The 22,322-nt window shown below is 47.8% G+C and overlaps 1 protein-coding gene across 5 annotated transcripts in view; it reads right to left on the reverse strand.

The window, feature by feature from the left end:
* The window catches only part of PHKA1 (phosphorylase kinase regulatory subunit alpha 1), a 71,414-nt gene that overhangs the window by 36,718 nt on the left and 12,374 nt on the right, over window positions 1-22,322 (reverse strand). For all 5 annotated transcript variants that reach the window (XM_038747887.1, XM_038747886.1, XM_038747885.1 and 2 more), the window contains exons 5-18: window positions 22,087-22,169; window positions 20,169-20,249; window positions 19,426-19,524; window positions 15,255-15,401; window positions 14,479-14,532; window positions 13,422-13,544; window positions 11,650-11,745; window positions 10,389-10,496; window positions 8,714-8,792; window positions 7,585-7,719; window positions 5,612-5,721; window positions 4,295-4,439; window positions 1,859-1,937; window positions 671-837 (exon numbers count right to left, since the gene is read on the reverse strand). In XM_038747887.1, the coding sequence (XP_038603815.1) occupies window positions 671-837; window positions 1,859-1,937; window positions 4,295-4,439; window positions 5,612-5,721; window positions 7,585-7,719; window positions 8,714-8,792; window positions 10,389-10,496; window positions 11,650-11,745; window positions 13,422-13,544; window positions 14,479-14,532; window positions 15,255-15,401; window positions 19,426-19,524; window positions 20,169-20,249; window positions 22,087-22,169 (1,506 nt within the window). The remainder of the gene's footprint in view (window positions 1-670; window positions 838-1,858; window positions 1,938-4,294; window positions 4,440-5,611; window positions 5,722-7,584; window positions 7,720-8,713; window positions 8,793-10,388; window positions 10,497-11,649; window positions 11,746-13,421; window positions 13,545-14,478; window positions 14,533-15,254; window positions 15,402-19,425; window positions 19,525-20,168; window positions 20,250-22,086; window positions 22,170-22,322) is intronic.

Here is a 22,322-nt window from a genome sequence, read left to right on the forward strand (position 1 = left end):
GCCACTGCTCTGTTTTCCAGAAAACCAAAGTGCCTTTAAGATAGCGGTTGTTCCTTCTGAATAGCTAATCATGGAGTCCAACAGATTTGCTTCTACAGTAGTGGGCCAAGTGGACAAATAGAATGCTTGTTGTTCGTGAATCTTCTGTTTTGGCTAAAAGAGTAATTCACCTCACCCTGGACACCGCACTGACACTCTGGGTTTAAAAGCGCAGGCTCGAGGAGCCACCACTTTAACACCTGAAAAAAAGGCCTAAAACACGAGGGTTTTTTTTCTCCTGACTGAAAAAAACTCTTTTTCATGTCACTCGCCAGCCTAGGTCATTTTCAAAAAAAGTGCAAATCTTTCTCACTGCACACACAATGATTCCTCAAAAAATGTCTTATCCCTTGTTGTGGATCAATTTGGAAACTACCAATTCAGGAATGCAAAGTCACCTTGCCCATCTGGGTGACTTCAGGCTCTACAACCCGGAAAACTCCAGAAACGGTAGTCAGGAAGCAAAAGATAAGCAGATCAGTAAACTGTTACAGACAGACCAAAGTAGAAAGTAGAAAGTGGGGGATGAGTGTGCCGGAGGGTGAGATCTTTTACAGTGGTCACCTTTTAAAGGAACGTTTAGAACCTCTGCCTTACTCCCCCAAAAGATCCTTAATTCTAGTCTCCTTACCTTTATCAATGGAGTCAAAGTCATTCAGCCAGTCCTCAGAATCTAAGCCACCGTAGTTGTCCTCAAAGTTGTCATCGTACAGCTTTCCCTCTTGCGCAGGATCCATGAAGCTCAGGTGTGTACAGCAGGAAGTCGTCAAGAACTCCGACAACTTACCTGTTTGAACCCTGACAATTTGAGAGGGAGAGTAAGAGAAAGTAAATAAGGGACACACATTTATGAGGAAAAGTCTGAACCATCTGGAGGCTCTTGAAAGATCAGGAAATCTTTGCCCAATCATTAGAATAAAATTAATTCCTCTCCCCCCCCAGAAGTTAATTCATTCATTAATTCGATCGTATTTATTGAGGGCTTACTGGGTACAAAGCAGTGTACTAAGCTCTTGGGAGAGTATAATATAACCACAAACACACACAGTCCCTTGCCCACAACTAGCTTACAGTCTACTACTTTGTCCTACTTCAAGACATGAATAAAATGCAGGAATCCTGACTCCAATTCAGCTGCTAGAGTTTTCTGCTGTGTACTTTGGGCAAGTCACTTAACTTCTCTGTGCTTCAGTTATCCCATCTGTAAAAAGGGGACTAAGACTGTGAGCCCCACCTGGGACACCCTGATTACCTTGTGTCTACCCCAGAGCTTAAAACAGTGCTTGGTAAATATTAAGTGCTTAACAAACACCATCATCATCATCATCATTACCCCCAATAAGGACTAACAATAACGATGATATTTACACTTCATTGAGTGCTCACTATGCACTAAGCATGGGTGTAGATACAAAATAATCACAGGTTGGCAGTCTCAGTCCGACTCAGGGCTCACGCTCCGAGAGGGGAGTGAACAGAAATTTCATCACCCTTTTACAGATGAGAAAACTCAGGCCCAGAGAAGTTAAGCGACTTGCCTATGGTCACACAGCAGGCAGAGTGGGGACTAGAAACTAGATCTCCTGACTCCTGATCTCATGCTCTTTCCATGAAGTCAGGTTGCCTCCCTCCTTTTTGGATTTAAGGAACTCTTAGGGGCTTTGGTCAGTAAAACCCCAAATGAAGCAACAAGCAACTCTTATCAGAACAGGATTCGATTAATTCGGGCTGAATTCTGTGTCACGGTGGGTCTGCCCGAGGCCTAAGTACCAGATCCCTCCATACCTTCTGCGCAAAACGGGTTGAAGGAGCCCCTTACCTTGCCCCGCCAAAGTACCCATCCTGCATTTTCCTCAGGGTAGCCAGGACTGCTGAATTTAAAGCAGTTCCAGATTTATCTTCAAGGGAAGAGAGGGAGAAAAATGTTTGAGATTGGAGCCGAGGCCAGGAAAAACCATCGCAAGTTTCAAACCCAATTGCCGGTGGTGACACTGTAGGCAAGAGTAACCCCTTTTTGAAGGCTCCTGAGGGGCCAGAATCATCCTTCAAACATCTCTCACCTTATCACCCCACTTTTCTCTTTTCCTTGCCTGGGTTTCCTTCTCCCTGATCTTAGTACTGCACCCTCTCCTAGCCTCTGCTCCAACCATAACGCACAAACTTACATCCTCTTCAGCTCATGTTGCGGTCATGCCGCTAGCAGACACATGCAAGCGGAGGCCTTTAGGGGAGTTTGCCTAGAAAACCGGGCTCAGGCGTGGGCTCTGCCTGGACACCAGCCAAAAGCTTGACACAAAGCCAACTGCATCCAGAAAGTCCGGTCCAGGCAAAACGCTTCTTCCATGCCCATTCGTCAGAGGGTAGTTTCACACCATTAGAGCAGATGGGCAGGATTTAGGTTTAGAAAATGTGCTCCGCTGACCCAAGGAGTTGAAAATCTGGCTGGTATGTATCCTATCCCATTTCCCCTTCTTCAAAACCTTATTAAAGGCACATCTCCTCCAAGAGGCCTTCCCTGACTGTGCCTTCCTTTCCTCTTCTCTCGCTCCCTTCCGTGTCACCCTGACTTGCTCCCTTTATTCATTCCCCCGTCCCAGCCCAACAGCACTTCTGTACATATCCGTCATTGATTTATGTATATTAATATCTGTCTGCCCCTCTGGTCTGTAAGCTCACTGTGGGCAGGGAATGTGTCTTGTTATATTGTACTCACCCCAGTGCTTAGTAGAGTGCTCTGAACACAGTAAATGCTCCATAAATACTGACTGTGGGGTCTGTGCACCAAGACTGCTCTAATCTTTAGGGAGAAGAGAAAAGCCCGTTGCCTTGTCCCGAAGGCTGAAACTTCCTGATGATGTGATCTGAATCCCTAGATGTCTGCCTGGCTTTAGGCAGGGGATTATTTTGCTCCCGTGAAAGGCGAGGTTGCCAGGCAGAGAACAACAAAGCCTTTCACCTAGAGCTTAGCGAGCAGTGCCAGGAAAAGGGAAGGAATGAAGAAAATGAAGAACTTTCTCATTTTTATCTCCTAAGTCATGGGGGCATGGAATTCACCAGCATACTCCACAAGGACTTCCGCGGAAAGGGGGTTCCTGCAAGATGTCGGTTAAAATCCACCTCTGCTATGTGGGTTCCTGCCTTAAACGTATACTAGCAAAGTTTCTTCAAGCTGAGATCCCGGGAGTCAGTCTGGTTAGGGCAGGAAGCTGCTTTATTATTATTATTTGCTAGCTTTGTGCCTAACACTATGCTAAGCACTGAAGTGATTATTAGATAACCAGGACAAACACAGTCCCTGACCCATGTGGGGTTCAGAGTCTAACGGGAGAAGCAGCTTGGCCTAGTGGATAGAGCACAGGCCTGGGAGTAAGGAGGACCTGGGTTCTAATCCCAGCTCTGCCGCTTGTCTGCTGCTTGATCTCAGGAAAGTGACAACTTCTCTGGGCCTCAGTTACCTCATCTGTAAAAGGGGGATTCAAGCTGTGACCTCCACATGGGACAGGGACTGTTTCTAACCTGATTAGCATGTATTTACCGCAGCACTTAGTTCAGTGCCTGGCACATAGTAAGCAAACTGCAAAAGAAGAATAAAGGGTGGGGGGGAAGTTAGGCTTGCATTTAACCTCCATTTACAGATGAAGAAACTGAGGCCCAGAGAAGTGAAGGGACTAGCCCCGGATCACACAGCGGACAAGTGGCAGAGCCGGGATTAGAACTCCGTTCCTCTGTCGCCTCTAAGGGCCCATGTCAGTCTGTTAATTGTAATTACTGAGCACTTACTGTGATCAGAAGAGCACTGCAGTAAGCGTTTGGGAGAGTACAATACAAAAATGAGTGGACACATTCCCTACTCACAACGAGCTTAATAATAATAATAATGATGGTATTTGTTAAGCGCTTACTATGTGCAAAGCACTGTTCTAAGTGCTGGGGGGGATACAAGGTGATCAAATTGTCCCACGGAGGGCTCACAGACTTAATCTCCATTTTACAGATGAGGTAATTTAGGCTCAGAGAAGCTAAGTGACACACAGCACAGCAGACTTGTGGTGGAGCCGGAATTCGAACCTATGACCTCTGACTCTAAAGCCCGTATTCTTTCCACTGAGCCAAAACACTGCTTCTCAGCTTTCTCCTGAAACCAAGAGTCTGAAGGGTTCAACTATTCCTCAAAGCTTAGTCTTGGGGTTTGTGTGGACCCGCTCACTGTCTTCTACGCAGACCCGTCACCCACGCAAGCCCCGGCCCCACTTACCAAGCATGGTGTGGGAAATTGGGAAGGTGATGGTGGGCCGCCCGGTCATTCTCCAGCGGCTACAGAGGTAGGAGAGGTCTGTGCGGAGCATCTCCACGATCATCTTGTTGTCGAGCGCCAGGTAGAACTGCTGCTGGTCTATAAACTGAGGTGGGAGGAAGGGGTGGCATGGGAAGGAGGCAGGAAGAGAAGGGCTGAGTCGGCCATGATCGCCCTCCCCACTGACAGTCCCCGATGCTCAGTGAGTCACTGCTAGGCGAGCAGGTATCTTGCCAGAAAGACTCCGTGCAAGATTTCCTCAGAACAATAATAATGATATATGTGCCAGGCACCATACTAAGCGCTGGAGTGGAGACTGGCAAATCGCATGGGATGCAGTCCCTGTCCGGTGTGGGGCTCCCAGTCTCAATCCCCATTTTCCAGATGAGGTAACTGAGGCCCACAGAAGTGAATTGACTTGCCCAAGGTCACACAGCAGAGAGGTGGCAGTGCCGGGATTAGAACCCATGACCTTTTGACTCCCAGGAGCCATGTGCTCTATCCACTAGGCTATGCTGCTTCATATGTGCCTGGAGGCTCTCAGGCCTGCTTCTGGATCCAGTCTACAGTAGCATTAGTTAGCAATGTAAGCCCCATGTGGGACATGGACTGGGTTCAACCTGATGAGTTTGTATCTACCCCAGCACTTAGCACAGTGCCTGGTACATAGCAAGCGCTTAACAAATGCCATTAAAAAAAAACAACAATGTCTAAGCGGAGGCCAAATCTTCCAGGCCTTTTTGGCACATCGACTTCCATCCAGTCAAGACCACCTCTTCGACAGGTAAAGCAAAATGCACACACTGTGCTAGTGTAGGACTGCTAAGTGACAACATAAAATAACAATAATAACTTTGGTATTTGTTAAGCGCTATGTGCCAAGCACAGTACTAATTGCTGGAATAGACTGAGAAGCAGCTTGGTCTAGGGGAGAGAGCACGGGCCTGGGTTCTAATCCCAGCTCTGCCCTTTGTCTACTGTGTGATCTTGGGCCCGTACTCTATCTGTTAGGCCATGCTGCTTCCCTGCTAACCACCCCACACCAAACAATCTTTCCACCAATCCCACTCCCAAGGTGAGACTCACCAGTTCCACTTCGAATCTTCTCTACCCTCTTTACACAATGGAATCAAGCAGGCTCTGGCATCCGTTCTATCATGCCTTACTAGTCGGCGATCAGGCGCTTAGTACAGTGCTCTCCACACAGTAAGCGCTCAGTAAATACGACTGAATGAATGATCTTTCAGCTGATCGAGGCTCCCTAGGCTGCTGACCCACCTGTGGAGTGAAGGCAAAGATGGTCTTTCGGATGTCGTACAGTTTGGACGTCCCAAGGACTCCCATGTTCCGGTAAGGTCTTCCGCTCAGGTTCATCCTATTGTTGCGGCCTGAGACGGAATGCAGATGGAAATGAAAAGATCAACGTCCCGTTATCTGGGTCCCCATCTTACAAAGCACGAGAACGTGAAATGGGCCCAAGTGGGAACTCGGGCTTCAGGTTCACAGTAGAATCTATTAGTTGTGGTATTTAGTTAAAATTCATAATAATAATGATGATGATAGTATTTTAAGTGAGAAGCAGTGTGGCCTAGTCTGAGAGTCAGAGGTCCTGGATTCTAATCCTAGCTCCTCCACCTGGCTGTTGTGTGACCTTGGGCAAGGCGCAACTTCTCTGTGCCTCAGTTATCTGCAAAATGGGGATTAAGAGTGGGAGCTCCATGTGGGACATGGACTGCGTCCAACCTGATTAGCTTGCATCTACCCTGGCACTTGTACAGTGTCTGGAACACAGTAAGCGCTTAAATACCACATTGTTATTATTACAAAATAAGCAATTCAGGCCCAGCCTATCTAAGCTGGGAGGCTTCTGTGCTGCAGCCCCTCCCACTAGAAGAGCTCTGCCTGAGGGCCTTGGCCCAGGCTATCCAAAGACAAGCTGAAGGCAGGTCCTTACTCTGATCTCCCTGGGCATTTCCACTGTAAATAATAATAATAATAATGATAATGGCATTTATTAAGCACTTACTATGTGCCAAGCACTGTTTTAAGCACTGGGGAGGTTACAAGATGATCAGGTTGTCCCATGGGGGGCTTACAGTATTAATCCCCATTTTACAGCTGAGGTAACTGAGGCCCAGAGAAGTGAAGTGACTTGCCCAAACCCACACAGCTGACAATTGGCGGAGCCGGGATATGAACCCATGACCTCTGACTCCAAAGCCCGGGCTCTTTCCACTGAGCCATGCTGCTTGTGAGATGTGCTGCGGGGGGGAAGAGGAGCAAGCAACTGAGGATGCATGACCCCATTCCTCCCCCTCCAGAAATCAGCTTGTCCCGGTCCCGAGCTGGGTACAATCACTCAATCAGTTGCAAGTATTTATTTGAGTATTTGTCATCTGGGTGCAGAGCACTGTACTAAGCACTTGGGAGAGTAACATAATAACAGCTGTGGTTTTTGTTAAGCGCTTACGATGTGCCAGGGACTGTACCAAGCGCTGGGGGGGGATACAAGGAAATCAAGGTCCCATGTGGGGCTCACAGTCGTAATCCCCATTTTACAGATGAGGGAACTGAGGCACAGAGAAGTGAAGTGACTTGCCCAAGGTCACACAGCAGACAAGTGGAGGAGCCGGGATTAGAGCCCACGTCCTTCTGATTCTTAGGTCCATGCTCTTTCTGTTTAGGCCAATACAACAGAGTTGGTAGACACATTCCGTGCTCACAAGAAGCTTACCGTCTAGAGGGGGAGACGCACATTCGTATAAATAAAAAAATGGCGGCTATGGACATAAATGCTGGGGGGCTGAGGGAGGAGCAAATAAAAGGAGGAGATAATACTAATAATATTGGTATTTGTTAAGCGCTTACTGTGTGCCAAGCACTGTTCTAAGCGCTGGGGTAGATACAAGGTAATCAGGTTGTCCCAAGTGGGGCTCAAAGTCTTAATCCCTATTTTACAGATGAGGTAACTGAGGCCCAGAGAAGTTGTGACTCGCCCAAAGTCACACAGCTGACAAGTGGCGGAGCCGGGATTTGAACCTCTGACTCCAAAGCCCGTGTTCTTTCCACTGAGCCACGGAAACATGAGGATGCTGCAGACGGGAGTGTGAGAGTAGGAAGTGAGGGCCTAGTCAGGGAAGGTCTGGGTACAGCAGCGGCCTTAGCCCGGAACGGGCCAGCCTGAACCGGACGACGACCCCAAAGGCCTTCCACTGGCATCCCGAGTGCTGCTGACCGTCAGCTTCGCTCACCCAGGCTGGCGTAAATGTGGCTGAGAATTCGAGCCGGCTGTACCCGGATGGGATACACATCCGCAATCGTCTCCACCTCCAAGTCGTGCTTCTTCAAGATGGCCTTGATCTCCTCCGACTCGGCTAGAATGGACACTGGAGGGAGAACCGGGGGACAGAAGAAGGTCGGGCAGGGAAGGAGTCATCGGGAAGACTTTCTCTTCTCGAGGAACGTTGCCTTCGTTCCCCAGATTTTACTAGTGAATAAACGTGACTGAACAAGGACACCAATAATTGCCTTTGTGAATTTATTTTTTAAAAGGGAAGAGTTTGAACTCCACTGAAAAAAATGTGTGGCTTGTAAATGTTCCCTCTAGGAGGAGGATGATCTGGGAGCTCTGGAGACCCAGATTGTGTCCCATAACTGAGTAATTTAAATAGATGTGGTGGGTAACTGCAATCGCTCTAGGCTTCAGCCATGACATTCACGAGATGGATTTAATGTGTTCTGCCAATAGCTAGTGCTTACTGTGTGCAGAATACTGTACTAAGCGTTTGGGAGAGTACTATATAGCAGAGTTGACAGACAACTGCCCTGCCCACAAGGAGCTTACAGAGGGAGAGACAGGCATAAAATGCAGATCTATACATGAGCACTGCAGAGCTGAGGGTGGGGTGAAAAAACAATAAAATTCCAAGTGTAGGAACAATGCAGAAAGGAAGAAAATCCTCCCTCCAGATGCTTTTGAACCCCCGAAAAGCAATCTAGACTGTTTGCTCTATAGGATAGCTTGGATACTAGTTGATGATTAGAAATTCTTATACCCGAATCGGTTTCCAGCAACGAAAAGGTTGGGGACAGAGCAAGCCTGGAGAGAGGAGTGGCTGGGGCACTTGAAAAGGAAGGGGAAAAATCACTTTTTGCCACCACATTCTCGTGGTGTGACCTTTAAAATATACCCAAAGCAGTGAGCGCGGACCCAGCGCATGCTCAGCACTTTTGGAAATCAAACTAAACCAAGTCTATTAACTCTGGACTCCAGGAAGCAACTAAGTGAGGCTTCCCCAAATGCGTGACTCAAGTAGAAGTTACTATGCTTTCTTGTGTGATGGATCTATGAGGCTCCGGACGGGACAAAGACACACCTACCTTGGACCACCACATCTGGTTTGGGGACGGTCGAAAATCTGCGATTCAGGGGGTCAATTTCACCGGGGGCTAGAAATCCCTGAATAAAAAGCAGGAACAGCCAATCAGTCAATGGTACTTACTGAGCGCTTACTGTATCCACAGCATTGGACTAAGCGCTTGGGAAAGTAGAGTTGGTAGACACATTCCCCACCCATAACGAGCTTACTGCCCCAAGGGGAAGACAGACATTAATGTAAATAAAGTATGTATACAAATATAGATATCAACAACATCCAAAGTCTACAGGTTTATAGGAGTCAGGGGACCTGGGTTCTAAACCCAGCTCCTCCACTTACCTGCCGGGTGACCTTGGGGAAGTCACTTAACTTCTCTGTGCCTCAGTTCCTTCATCTGCAAAATAGGGATCCAAAACCCATTCTTCCTCCTACTTAGACTGTAAGCCTCGTGTGGGACCTAATTATCTTGTATCTCCCCCTGCACTTAATAGAATGCTTGGCTCATAGTTAGTGCTTAACAAATACCACAGTTATTAATATAATTACATTAGTCAAATGCCTACACCAATAGGTGAATTCAGGAAAAAAGCACCACAGTTTTTGAGCTGTGGCGGCAGCAGCTGATGCGAACTCACTACTGAAGAAGAAAAAATTCAGAACTCTGTACTCACCCCTAACAGAGTCATTAGAAAAAAATGCCAACCACTGTCATGTCATATCTCCATTCAACTTTTTTTTTTTTTTTACAAAGATTCAGAGGCAGGTATTTTGGATGCGCTTTCAAGCATGCGATGCTTCCCTACCCTGGCGGCACAATTTCATTCATTTATTCAATGGTATTTATTGAGTGCCTGCTGTGTGCAGAGCACTGTATTAAGCGCTTGGGAGAGTGCAATGGAACAATAAGCAGACATTTCCTGTCCACAGTGATCTTACAGTCTTGAGGGGGAGCACAGACACATACACACACACCCCTCAACTCCTGCCCCCTCTCCCAGCCTCTTGCAATTAATCAGTCAACAGCATTTATTGAGGGCCTACAAGTTTTGGATAAGCAATCCAAGTACCATAATTCCATTCATTCAACCTTGTTAAGGATACAGTATTCCTCTGGTTCTCTGGTGGCAATTCTGGCTCACTAGAAGTCTCTGTTTTCAGATCTTTACAGTAATAATAACTGTGGCATTTGTTAAGCACTTATTACGCGCCAGGCACCGTACTAAGCGCTGGGGTGGATACAAGCAAATCAGGTTGGACACCGTCCCTGTCCCAAATGGGGCTTCCAATCTTCACTCCCATTTTACAGATGAGATAACTGAGGCCCAGAGAAGTGAAGTGACAAGCTCAAGGTCACACAGCGGACAAGCAGCCGGTCAGACAACACGTCTGTTTTTCTCCTGAAAAAATAGTCCTCACTCTATCCTCGTTGGTCACAATCTCATCAGCAGTATTTAGAACCCAGGTCTCCTGACTCCCAGGAGCTGGCTCTTTCTACTAGACCATCCTGCTTCATTCTTCTGTGGCCCTGGACTTAGAAACAAACGGATTCAGGAGAGAACAGAAACCAATATTCAGACTTGGGGAACCTGGCCTAGCTTGGCGGTCCCAACAAGATACCCAGCGATCGTGGAAGGTAGAGAGGAAGGGGAAAGAGCCCGGGAGTGAAAGTTCCGTACCTCGGCCATCAGGCTCCCCAGGATGTAGAGGGATTGACCCCACATGTGCGGGAGCTTGCCCTTGGGCACTCGATCCACAGAATGGGGGTTCTGATACTCCTCATCCACCTGTGAGACATAAGCTCAGTTAATAACTGCAGACACATCGAGTCCATCCGGGTTGAACTCGGCCCTCTGAACATCGGTCCCTGCTCCTCGCACCTCCATCACCATCCTTCTACTCCTTCCCTTGCGTCGTGGTCCTTCTTCCACATTTCTAGGCCAGAAGAGAAATGCTCCCTGTCAACCCATACCTATGGATTCTGCTATATTGTACACCCCCCGGGCCCTTCGTCGCCTAGAGGAAAGAGCACAGGCCTGGAAGTCGAAGAACCTGGGTTCTAACCCAAGCTCGACCACTTGTCTGCTGTGTGACTTTGATCAAGTCACTTGACTCTTCGGTGTCTCAGTTTCCACATGGAAAATGGGGATTAAGACTGTGAGCCCCATGGGGGTCAGGGACTCTGTAACCTGATCAGCTTGTATCTACCCCAGAGCTTAGTACAGTTCCTGGCATGCAGTAAGTGCTTAATAAATACCACAACTATTACTATTATTGTTATTATTTTAGTGCTCTACTGCTCAATGAATACCATTGATTGACTGCTTCCTTGGGCCTTCAAGTTAAGCTGGGCCTAGGGCTTTGGAAGGCCATTCTGAGGAAGAAGGAACAGGACTAGACTGTGAGCCCGTTGTTGGGTAGGGATTGTCTCTATCTGTTGCCAAATTGTACTTTCCAAGCACTTACTACAGTGCTCTGTACACAGTAAGCGTTCAATAAATACGACAATGAATGAAATGACATTTTGACAGAGGGTGCTACCGAACCCTCGGTCTGCCAGGTTCTGCTTAGCCTCAGAGTTCAATCCAGTATGAGCAGCAAACTCCTCACCTGGGGCTAGAGTACCAAAAGGCTGCCATTTAGGAGGGCAGCAGCACTGATCTGTTCCTGCACTTCAGTGATCCTGGGAACTAAGAATCCCAAATCCAGGCAGCCGCTCCAGGAGATCATGCCCATTCCCCCCTTTCCTCCCCGACTCCATAGCCCCCGCCACCACCCCAGCCCAAGTGTCGTTTTGCGTCGTCATTTGGGCAATCACTTGCCTCTAGTGTTAGTTGGAAAATCCCCCTAAATGTGATCATGGGGATATGGAAAGAACTCGGAATTTTCCCCACCCACGGCCTTTTCGCTGACCGGTTACAGCCATGCCGACCGACTCACCTTTTCCGGAGGAACGCTGTAGAGCTCTGGTAAGAGGTGAAGTCCGTTCTTGCCCTTGATGAGAACACCTTCGAGTGCCTCCCTGTACTCCTGAACCTGCAAAGGACGGGGAGGAGGGTGGCGAGAGCCTCGTTACTTCTCCACATAACATTTCTAGAATCAGCCCTTTCACACTTACCAACTCCTGTTCCCTCACAACATCTCTAAAATCGCCTTTTCGCATCTACCAACTGCCTTATTTTACTTTCCCAAGCACTTAGTACAGTCCCCTGCACATTGAAAAGTGCCAAATAAATACCACTGATTGAGAGAAGGAGGGTAGTGGACACTCGGGAAGTAATGTCCAACTAGGGAGTGTACAAAGCAATTTACAGACAGGTCACTCCCCTCCAGTCAATGACATTTACTGGGCATTTACTGTACGCAGAGCACGGTACTAAGTGCTTGGGAAAAAATATAATAAAGTTGGTAGACGTTATCCCTACCCACAAGGAGCTTGTAGTCTACATTCACTCATTCAATCGTATTTATTGAGTGCTTAGTACAGAGCACTGTACTAAGCACTTGGGAAGTACAAGTTGGCAACATATAGAGACGGTCCCTACCCAACAACGGGCTCACAGTCTAGAAGGGGGAGCCAGACAACACAATGAAACATGTGGACAGGTGTCAGGTTATCAGAACAAATAAAAATAAAGCTAGATGCACATTATTAACAAAATATTTAGAATAGTAAATATGTACAAGTAAAATAGAGTAATAAATCTGTACAAACAGATATATAGGTGATGTGGGGAGGGGACGGAGGTAGGGCAAGGCAGACATTAAAATAAATTACAGAGAGGGAGAACAGTACACAGATACTTACATAAGCATTGTAGGGCTGGCATGACTATTCAATTGTGTAAGGGCTACAGTGCTTAGTACCGTGCCTCACACATAGTAAGTGCTTAACAAATACCATATTTATTATTATTGTTACACTCAAGTGCATAGTCAATGCAGAAGGGAGGGCGGATAGAGGAAACGAGGGTTTAGTCAGGGACGGCCATTTGGAGATGTGATATTAGTACAGTGCTCTGCACACAGTAAGCGCTCAATAAATACGATTGATTGATTGATTTTGAAGGAGGAGAGAGAGGTTGACTATCAGATATGATGGGGGAGAAAAAGTTCAGGCCCAAAGGCAGTCAAGGGCAAGGGATAGGTGGCAGGATACACAACTTTGAGGTACAGAGAGTAGGCTAGTGTTAGAAGTGTGGAGTGTGTGAAAAGGGTTGCTGTATGAAATCAGCAAGGTCAGGAAGGAGGGAGAGAGCTGACTGAGTGCTTTAAAACTGATGATGAGGAACCTGTTTGATTCAGAGGTGGATGGGCAACCAGGGGAGGTTTTTGAGGGATGGGGAGGATCATTTCAAAAAACGATCCAGGCAGCAGAAAGAAATACGGACTAGAGGGGGAGAGACAGGTGGTAGGGAAGTCAACAAGGAGGCTGATGCAGTAGTCAAGGCAGGAAGTGATAAGTGCTGCCATTTGGAGGCAGGAAGGAAGCTGGAATTTCTGTCATTTTATAGGGGTAAGCTAAGGCACAGAGCAGGTAAACAACAGAGAGTCAAGTAAAGAAGCCAGAAAGGGACTCCTGCCTTCTGGCTCACTGCCTGAAAACAGAACATCCTCGTTCCTGGTTGGAAGGACTTGCACCCAAAGAGAGCGATAGCCTAAACCTTTCTCCTGAGACTGCCCGACCAGCCAGAGGACGGAACCCACGTTACCTGCTCTGCGTTGCCACTGAAGACCCCGTCCAGGATAAAATACGTCCAAAACAAGGGCCATTCACACTCAATGTTCTCAAACAGCTTCAGTTCAGCAGGTTCATAATACAGACGATTAGGATCCTGGGAGAAAAAAAAAAATCAATCCATTAGATCACTCAACTCAGAGCCGTCCCTTTAGCCTAAGAAGTTGGTAATGGCCCTTTCATTCTTGGTTATCCGTTTTCCCTGAGGGACAAGGAACAGAAGATAAGTAGGAAAACAAAGCCCTGATGAAAAAGTAGTCTGGAAATCAGAGAGGTCATTCCCTTCGCAACTTACCCTCTTTGTTCTAAAAAGAAAAAATCACCCAGGACAGAGGATCAATCAAGTCACTAGTTCGGATTCTGACACTGAAGGTCAGTGTCTAACCTGAAGTTCCTCAGAGAATCACTATTGTGACACCAGCCTAGACCACTATCTCAGTCTGCATTGGGTTCAGTACGCTTCCATCTTTCCTAATTGTTCAACTCAGAGTCCTGCCAACTGCCATATCACGAGCCAGCCAACTCGGGCTGGGGTCTGTCCATCTTCCCAGCTTTCCCCCGAAAACCTTCCCTAGTTCAATTTTTTAAAAGTTAATAGGGCTTTAGACAGGCCACCGGGAGCCTTCAAAGATGCTGCCTTGCCAGAAGACCTCAGAATGACAATGCCTTGGTCACTTTCTCCCAGTTGGTTTCTGACTCGATTTGGGGTAAGGAAGCAAAATATACGACAGCTACCGTGCCCCAGAGCCATCCTGCTAGCTATGGCAAAGTAAAAACAAAGCCACCCAAAGCTCATCCTTATCAGAAGAGCCCAAGGTGCCTCAGACCGGTTTTAAGTCTAAACGGCCAAATTAAAGCAGGGAGCAAACACCAAAGACGACATTTTTTATGCCTCAGTAGGGAACATTCATAAATAGTGAAGACCATTAGGATGAAAAATTGCAGCTCTCTAAGAGGCTAAAAAAAAAGGAGGCTGGGGGGGGTGGAGGGGCGTTTTATTTGAGGAGAAGGAATCTCTATACGGTTTGTACCTCTTTAGGAGTTTTGTACCCATCTCGGAGAAAGCGGCAGCAGCCATAACGGCCCTGGGGAAGAAGAGAGAAGAGTCATAGTGAAAGAGTCATCCTGAAAACTTCTCCACTGTTTAGAAAATGGCTGCTACTACACTTCAGGTCGCCAGAACAAGACAGGCTAGCAGACACAGGCATCCAACAAAACCAGATCCTAAAGGCTGGGACATGTCCACAGTGGCCCCAAGGTGCTCTGAACCTTATTTTTTTTTTTTAAATGGAATTTGTTAAGCGCTTACAATGTTCCAGGCACTGTACTAAGCAGCGGGGTAGATACAAGATAATCAGATTGGACACAGTTCATGTCTCGCACTGGTTCCACAGTTCTTAATCCCTATTTTATAGATGAGGTAACTTGAGGCACGGAAGTCAAGTGACTTTCCCACCATCATCTGGCAGAAGAGTGGAAGGGCAGAATTAGAACCCAGGTCCTTCTGGCTCTCAGGCCCGGGCTCTATCCACTAGGTCACGCTGCTTCTTCGGAACTTTAGGGATGGCCCGGTGCCTCGCAGACCAGGCCTGACAAATCCACTCCCGCCAAAAAAACAAAATGAATCCTCTGCTTTTGCCCCAACTGTTTAAATCCGCCTATGCAGGTCAGAGCCCTGTAGGTCTCCCCTTTGTTTTAACTGTCCGTCAACACCTCTGGGGCTACAAAATCCACACTGAAGAAGTCACTATTTCCCTCTTAAAATGACTCCTACTTGGGAGAGGCAGAGGGAGTCGGACAGATTTACCTGGAGCTTGGATACGATTTCCTGTTTGGTTATTTCCACCAACTGGATATCTTCTACTGCGAATGCCGGGAAAGAGATGACTGATAGGACACTTGCATCAACCTCTTTGGATGTTGAAGCCCGGGGCAGGATTGAGTGAAGGATGGACTGAGAGAAAGGAAATGGAACATAAGGACATGAGATAACCTCCCCAGCGCTTCACCTTGTAACCTCCCCAGCGCTTAGAATAGTGCTTTGCACATAGTAAGTGCTTAATAAATGCGATTATTATTGGGCCAGACTGGAGGTCAACCCAGCCAGATCAAGGGTCAGTTCTTGGTCCCCTTCTGTTCTCTATCTACACTCACTCCCTTGTGAACTCATTCACTCCCACGGCTTCAACTATCATCTCTACGCTGATGACACCCAAATCTACATCTCTGCCCTTGCTCTCTCCCTTCCTCCAGGCTCGTATCTCCTCCTGCCTTCAGGACATCTCCATCTGGATGTCTGCCCGCCACCTAAAACTCAATATGTCCAAGACTGAACTCCTTATGTTCCCTCCCAAACCCTGCCCTCTCCCTGACTTTCCCATCACTGTTGATGACACCACCATCCTTCCCGTCTCATAAGCCCGCAACCTTGGTGTCATCCTCGACTCCACTCTCGCGTTCACCCCTCACATCCAATCCATCACCCAAACCTGCCGGTCTCACCTCCGCAACATCACCAAGATCTGCCCTTTCCTCTCCAACCATACCGCTACCCTGCTGGTTCAATTTCTCATCCTATCCCGACGGGATTACTGCATCAGCCTCTTCTCTGATCTCCCATCGTTCTGTCTCTGCCCACTTCAATCTATACTTCACGCTGCTGCCCGGATCATCTCTGTGCAGAAACGCTCTGGGCACGTTACTCCCTTCCTCAAAAATCTCCAGTCGCTACCAATCAACCTACGCATCAGGCAAAAACTCCTCACACTCGGCTTCAAGGCTCTCCATCACTTTGCCCCCTCCTACCTCACCTCCCTTGTTTCCTTCTACAGCCCAGCCCGCACCCTCCGCTCCTCTGCCATTAACCTCCTCAATGGGCCTCATTCTCGCCCGTCCCACATCCTCCCCCAGGCCTGGAATGCCCTCCCTCCCAACATCCGCCAAGCTAGCTCTCTTCCTCCCTTCAAAGCCCTACTGAGAGCTCATCTCCTCCAGGAGGCCTTCCCAGACTGAGCCCCCTCCTTCCTCTCCCCCTTCTCCCCCTTCCCATCCCCCCTGCCTTACCTCATTCCCCTCCCCTCAGCACCTGTATATATGTTTGTACATATGTATTACTCTATTTTACTTGTACATATTTACTATTCTATTTATTTTATTTTGTTAATATGTTTTGTTTCGTTGTCTGTCTCCCCATTCTAGACTGTGAGCGCACTGTTGGGTAGAGACTGTCTCCATATGTTGCCAACTTTTACTTCCCAAGCACTTAGTACAGTGCTCTGCACACATTAAGCACTCAATAAATACGATTGAATGAATGAATGAATCAATGACACTTATTGAGTGCTTACTGCGTGCAGAGCACTGTACTACATGCTTGGGAGAGTACAACAGCGCTGGTAGACACGTTCCCTGCCTACAAGCTCACAGTCAAGCCCAGTATTCTTTCAACCACCAAGGATATATCCTTCATTAATTTTTTAAACAATTCTGGAGTCCGTTGATACTTTTCGGCCAGCACAAATTCCTGTGGTAGACTGCATAACCCCCCTCCCCAACCTCTGCTGACATTAGTAAGATCCTTGGTGTTATAAAACTGATGGATTGTATTTCAAAAGTTAGCTCAGGGAGGCTATCTAAAAGAGCAGGCAAATTTGTGCTTAGGGAGCAGCTCTGGAGAGTGCTTGTAAGGCTTTGGCACCTGTGGAGTTGGGTGAAAAGTGCAATTGCTTTACCCACCAGTTTTCAATCCTACAGCAAAGAGCAGGAGAAAAGTCACTTGAAGAAGCTACCGGGCAGGGGGAATCCATGCATTAGGAAGGTCCAAATGGAATGTCCAGCAAAACAGATATACACCTCCACTTATAGGGGTCTAATCAGATGCAAAGTCAAAATTCACCACGTCAACGGGCGAGGACTTGACTTTCCCAACACAGACAGCAACACCAGCCGGGCCTTGAGCAAGATTTGAAGAGATATAAATCCACCACTTCCCCACGCTGGGCCCCGAAACATTCAACCCTGCAGTTGGCCTGCCTCTTTTTTTCATGGTATTTGTTAAGTGCTTACTACATGCCAGGCACTGTACTAAGCGCTGGGATATATGCAAGCTAATAAGGTTGGACACAGTCCATGTCCCTCCTGGGGCCCACAATCTTAATCCCCATTTTACAGATGAGGTAACTGAGGCTCAGTGAAGTGAAGTGACTTGCTCAAGGTCACACTTCAGACAAGTGGCAGAGCCGGGATTAAAACCCAGGTCCTACGGAGTCCCAGGCCTGTGCTCTATTAGGTCACACTGCTTCTCTTCTACTACAGTGCTGTCACAGGGCTATTAACTAGGAGCCCTCATGTGGGAGAGAGATTATCGGGGACCAGAGGTTGCCTCGGGAGGGGCCGGTGGAGGAAGTGAGAGACTCGGGCTTCTAAGAGCAAGCAGGGCTGAGTCCAAAGCACTGGGAAAGCCCAGACATAACCCAACCACTGGAGTGTTCTGATAAATTAATCACTGATATTTATTGCTTACGCTGTGCAGAGCACTGTACTAAATGCTTGGGAGAAGACGATATGAAAAAAGAGTTTTGAGTGGGCTGGGGGAGCCTTGATATAACTGTCCACATGTTTTGTTTTGTTGTCTGTCTCTCCCTTCTAGACTGTGAGCCCGTTGTTGGGTTGGGTTGCCAACTTGCACTTCCCAAGTACTTAGTACAGTGCTCTGCACACAGTAAGTGCTCAATACGATTGAATGAATGAATATACCTCAAGCCACCAGAGCATTCTGATGAAATCAGTGGTATTTATTGAGCACTTACTTTGGGCAGAGCATTGTACTGAATGCGAGGGAGAGGACCATACAAAAAGAGCTCAGGCCTAGACAATTCCTACTTCAAGAGTAGCAGATGAACCCATCTCAAGTAGCGGGAGACTTTATTAAACATCCTGGGCATGATGCTGAGCCCTCTGATACAGGCCTCTTGCTCCTGAATTGTCTTTCGCCTGTTCTCTCCCTATCCAATTTGCTTCACTGTACTCTTTCCCATTTTTCTCAGGGTCATACCTGGAGAGGGAGGGAGAGTCAAGCAGAGGCCTACCCATTCCATTCCTAGCTTGACCAGTGATTGACCTAGCTTGACCTCCCTCCCTCCAGGCTGTGAGCTCAACAGCAACACGAGGTCCTTCACCTTCAAGGTAGAAGAGGAGGACAATGCAGAGCACATCCTGGTGCTCACCATGGTGAGGGGGCATTCGTTCAGTCGTACTTACTGAGCGCTTACTGTGTGCAGGGCGCTGGACTAAGTGCTTGGGAAGTACAAGTCGGCAACATAGCGACAGCCCCCACCCAACAACGGGCTCCCAGTCTAGGAGAAGAGAAGCAGCGTGGCTCAGTGGAAAGAGCCCAGGCTTCGGAATCAGAGGTCATGGATTCAAATCCTGGCCCCGCCAACTGTCCGCTGTGTGACTTTGGGCAACTCACTTCACTTCTCTGTGTCCCAGTGACCTCATCTGGAAAATGGGGATGAAGACTGTGAGCCCCACATGGGACCACCTCATCACCTTGTATCCCCCCAGCACTTAGAACAGTGCTTTGCACATAGTAAGCACTTAATAAATGCCATTATTATTATTATTAGTGAGTGGAAGGCTAAGAGCCAAAACTCACCTGCGCTGAGCAGCAGCACGAAAGAGAGTCAAGGGCGGAGACTCAAGCTTACTGTGCGGAAGGAGGCAATGGTCAACCACTTCTGGTTTTTTTTTTTAACCAAGAAAACACTCTGGATCCACTACCAGAACGATTGCAGATGGAAGTGGGGTGATCGGGGAGAGATGTGTCCATAGTGTTGCTATGGGTCGGAGACGACTCGACAGCATGAGAGAAGACTCTTTCCCAGTGCTTAACACTGGTGTCTTACAGATGCTGGACTGACCGACCGAGCCAGGCCGGCCCCCGCAGCCAGTCTCCGGTTAGCTCTGCAGATGCTCACCTGGCAGTGCTGTACTTCGTCAGACAGGACGTGGATCACTGACTGAGGACCGCCTTTCACGCCAAACAGGTTCAGCTCATCCAAAGCTTCCAGTGCTGCCTGGGAACAGCAGGGAAGCACACTAGTACCTCAGATCAAAAATATAATAATAAAAGATACACGCCCAGCACCCACCCCCAACCAAGTCCCACAGAGTTGTGCAGAGAATTGTAGCCACTAATAATAATAATAATAATGATAGCATTTGTTAAGCACTTACTAGGTGCCAAGCACTGTTCTAAGCACTGGGGTAGATACAAGGTAATCAGGTTGTGCCACATGGGGCTCACAGTCTTCATCCCCATTTTATAGATAAGGGAACTGAGGCACAGAGAAGTGAAGTGACATGCCCAAACAGCTGATAAGTGGTAGAGCCGGGAGTAGAACCCACGACCTCTGACTCCCAAGCCCGTACTTTTTCCATCATCATCATCAATTGTATTTATTGAGCACTTACTATGTGCAGAGCACTGTACTAAGCGCTTGGGAAGTACAAATTGGCAATATATAGAGACAGTCCCTACCCAACAGTGGGCTCACAGTCTAAAAGAGACTAAAAGGACCCTGGATAAACTGTTGAGGAGGACAATCGGTAAAGTCCAAGTTCTGATCTCCGGCCATGGCCCCACAGGCCTGGAAACATTTAGTGGCCCTTTCCACCCTCTCCCCACCCTGATATCTGCTGAAAGAGTGATGCGACTTACCTTTGCCATGCCAACCGAGCTGGCATTCAGCTCTGAGATCCCCTGGTTGGTCTTGTCTCCGCGTTCCCAAATCCCAAAGTCCTGTCAGAAACGCACCAATATGCGACATCACTATCATTATCAGCTAACATGGACGAAGCCTTCGCTTTTGACACAGCCCAGAATTGGACATGGGTGAAGGGATGGTAAAGCACCAGCTCTATGCAGTTGGGCCCCTCAACCTGTTGACGACATTGTTTTCTCCAGAGCCATCCAGGGGACAACTTAATGAGATGAGGTCATGTGGTCTGCAAACTTGACTGGGACCCCCTCTGAGGAGAAAGACCACCCAGAAATCCAGAATGGAGGAGCTGAATAGGAAGGGAACAAGTAAACAAAGGTAGGAGCCAACTCCTGCAGCCTTCATCTGCTCCTGGGAGGCTTGGGAATACCAGCTTCTGCCACTGTACCCCAGAGGATTCGGTGAGATTGGAGAAGGCAGAGGGAGGCAGATTTTCTAGCTCTGTGTAGGGACCGCTGCGTGGCTTAGAGAAGTGGCACGGCTTTAGTGTAGAGAGACTGGGCTTGGGAGTCAGAGGTTGTGGGCTCTAATCCCAGCTCCGCCACTTGTCTGCTGTGTGACTGCGGGCAAGTCACTTCACTTCTCCGTACCTCAGGTACCTCATCTGTAAAATGGGGATGAAGACTGTGAGCCCCACATGATACAACATGATTACCTTATATCTCACCCTGCGCTTAGAACAGTGAGATATAGCACATAGTAAGCACTTAAATACCATCATCATCATCTTGCCCCATCCCGCTCCAGAGGTAAAGAACACCTATAGTGCCCCATTGAGTCAGGGCAGTGGGAGTTGGGGTAGACTAGCAGGCTAGACTGTCAGCTGGTTGTGGACAGAGAACAGGTTTACCGACTGTTGTATCGTACTCTTCCAAGGGCTTAGTGCAGTGCTCTGCCCCCAGTAGGCACTCAATAGATAAAACTTATTGGTGTGTCACCGACTCAGCATGGAGCTGAGAAAATGGCATCAGGGTTCTCTCCGCTCCCCTTTCCACACCAGGACGTTTGGCTCTGGTGTTCCCCTGCTCCCAGAGAGGCATCTGATCCCTTGGAGATCCCCCCCACAAAGCAGAGAGCCCTGTCTTCTCTTTATACACCACAACATAACTCACACGTAAGAGTCATAACACCCCAGAGAGACTGAGAACCCCAAACATAGATTGGTATTCCAAAATGGCAGAACATATTTGACTAACCCAACTCAACTTACAAGGCTAATCTATTTCCCATAGTTGTAGGGACCAAAAGAAACAAATGGAGCCAAATAATAATAATAATTATGGCATTTGTTAAGCGCTTACTATGTACCAAGCGCTCTTCTAAGTGTTGAGGCAGATACAAAGTAATCAGGCCAGACACATTCCCTCTCCCACGTTATTACTATTATGGTACTTAAGTGCTTAGTATGTGCCACGCACTGGTCTAAGCACGGTGTAGATACAATTCAGTTTGGACATAGTCCCTGTCCCATATGGGACTCATAGTCTCAATCCCCATTTTATAGATGAGGTACCAAGAGGCCCAGAGAAGTGAAGTGACTTGCCCAAGGTCACAGAGCAGACATGTGGCACGGACTTGATTAAAGCCCAGGTCCTTCTGACGCCCAGGCCCATCTTCTATCCATCAGGCCACACTGCTTCTGTAGACAAGTGCTTTGGACAGCTTGTTGCTGCTTACAATTCAGCCAGTCTCACGCTAAAGAGGGAAGCAGAGGAAAGAAAGTTCAACAAAAGAAGAAGGTGACTCTCCCAGCTGACGGAGATCAGAGATTCACCTCAGTTTGTGATAAAAGGGAGGGAAGGGAAATCACAAAAACAATACTGTACGATCAGCATAGGTTCCCCAGTGTATACTTACAGCTGTTTTGTAAGCCGCTTCTATATAAAACACCAGGTTCTGTATGAAGTTCACTTCATCCAGGCTGTGGATGATATGGAGCCCTGGGAGGGAGAAGATACAAGCTGATGATCAACACTGGGATTCACGGCCCCTGACAATTCTCCTCCAAAATCCCAACAGCTAATTTGGTTGACACAGCATCAGCCAGGAAGATGGTTTAATCCACTTCCTCCTCACGCTGCCAATCCCCACAG

Source organism: Tachyglossus aculeatus, chromosome 6, assembly GCF_015852505.1.
Source record: "Tachyglossus aculeatus isolate mTacAcu1 chromosome 6, mTacAcu1.pri, whole genome shotgun sequence".
NCBI classification, from domain to species: Eukaryota; Metazoa; Chordata; class Mammalia; order Monotremata; family Tachyglossidae; genus Tachyglossus; species Tachyglossus aculeatus.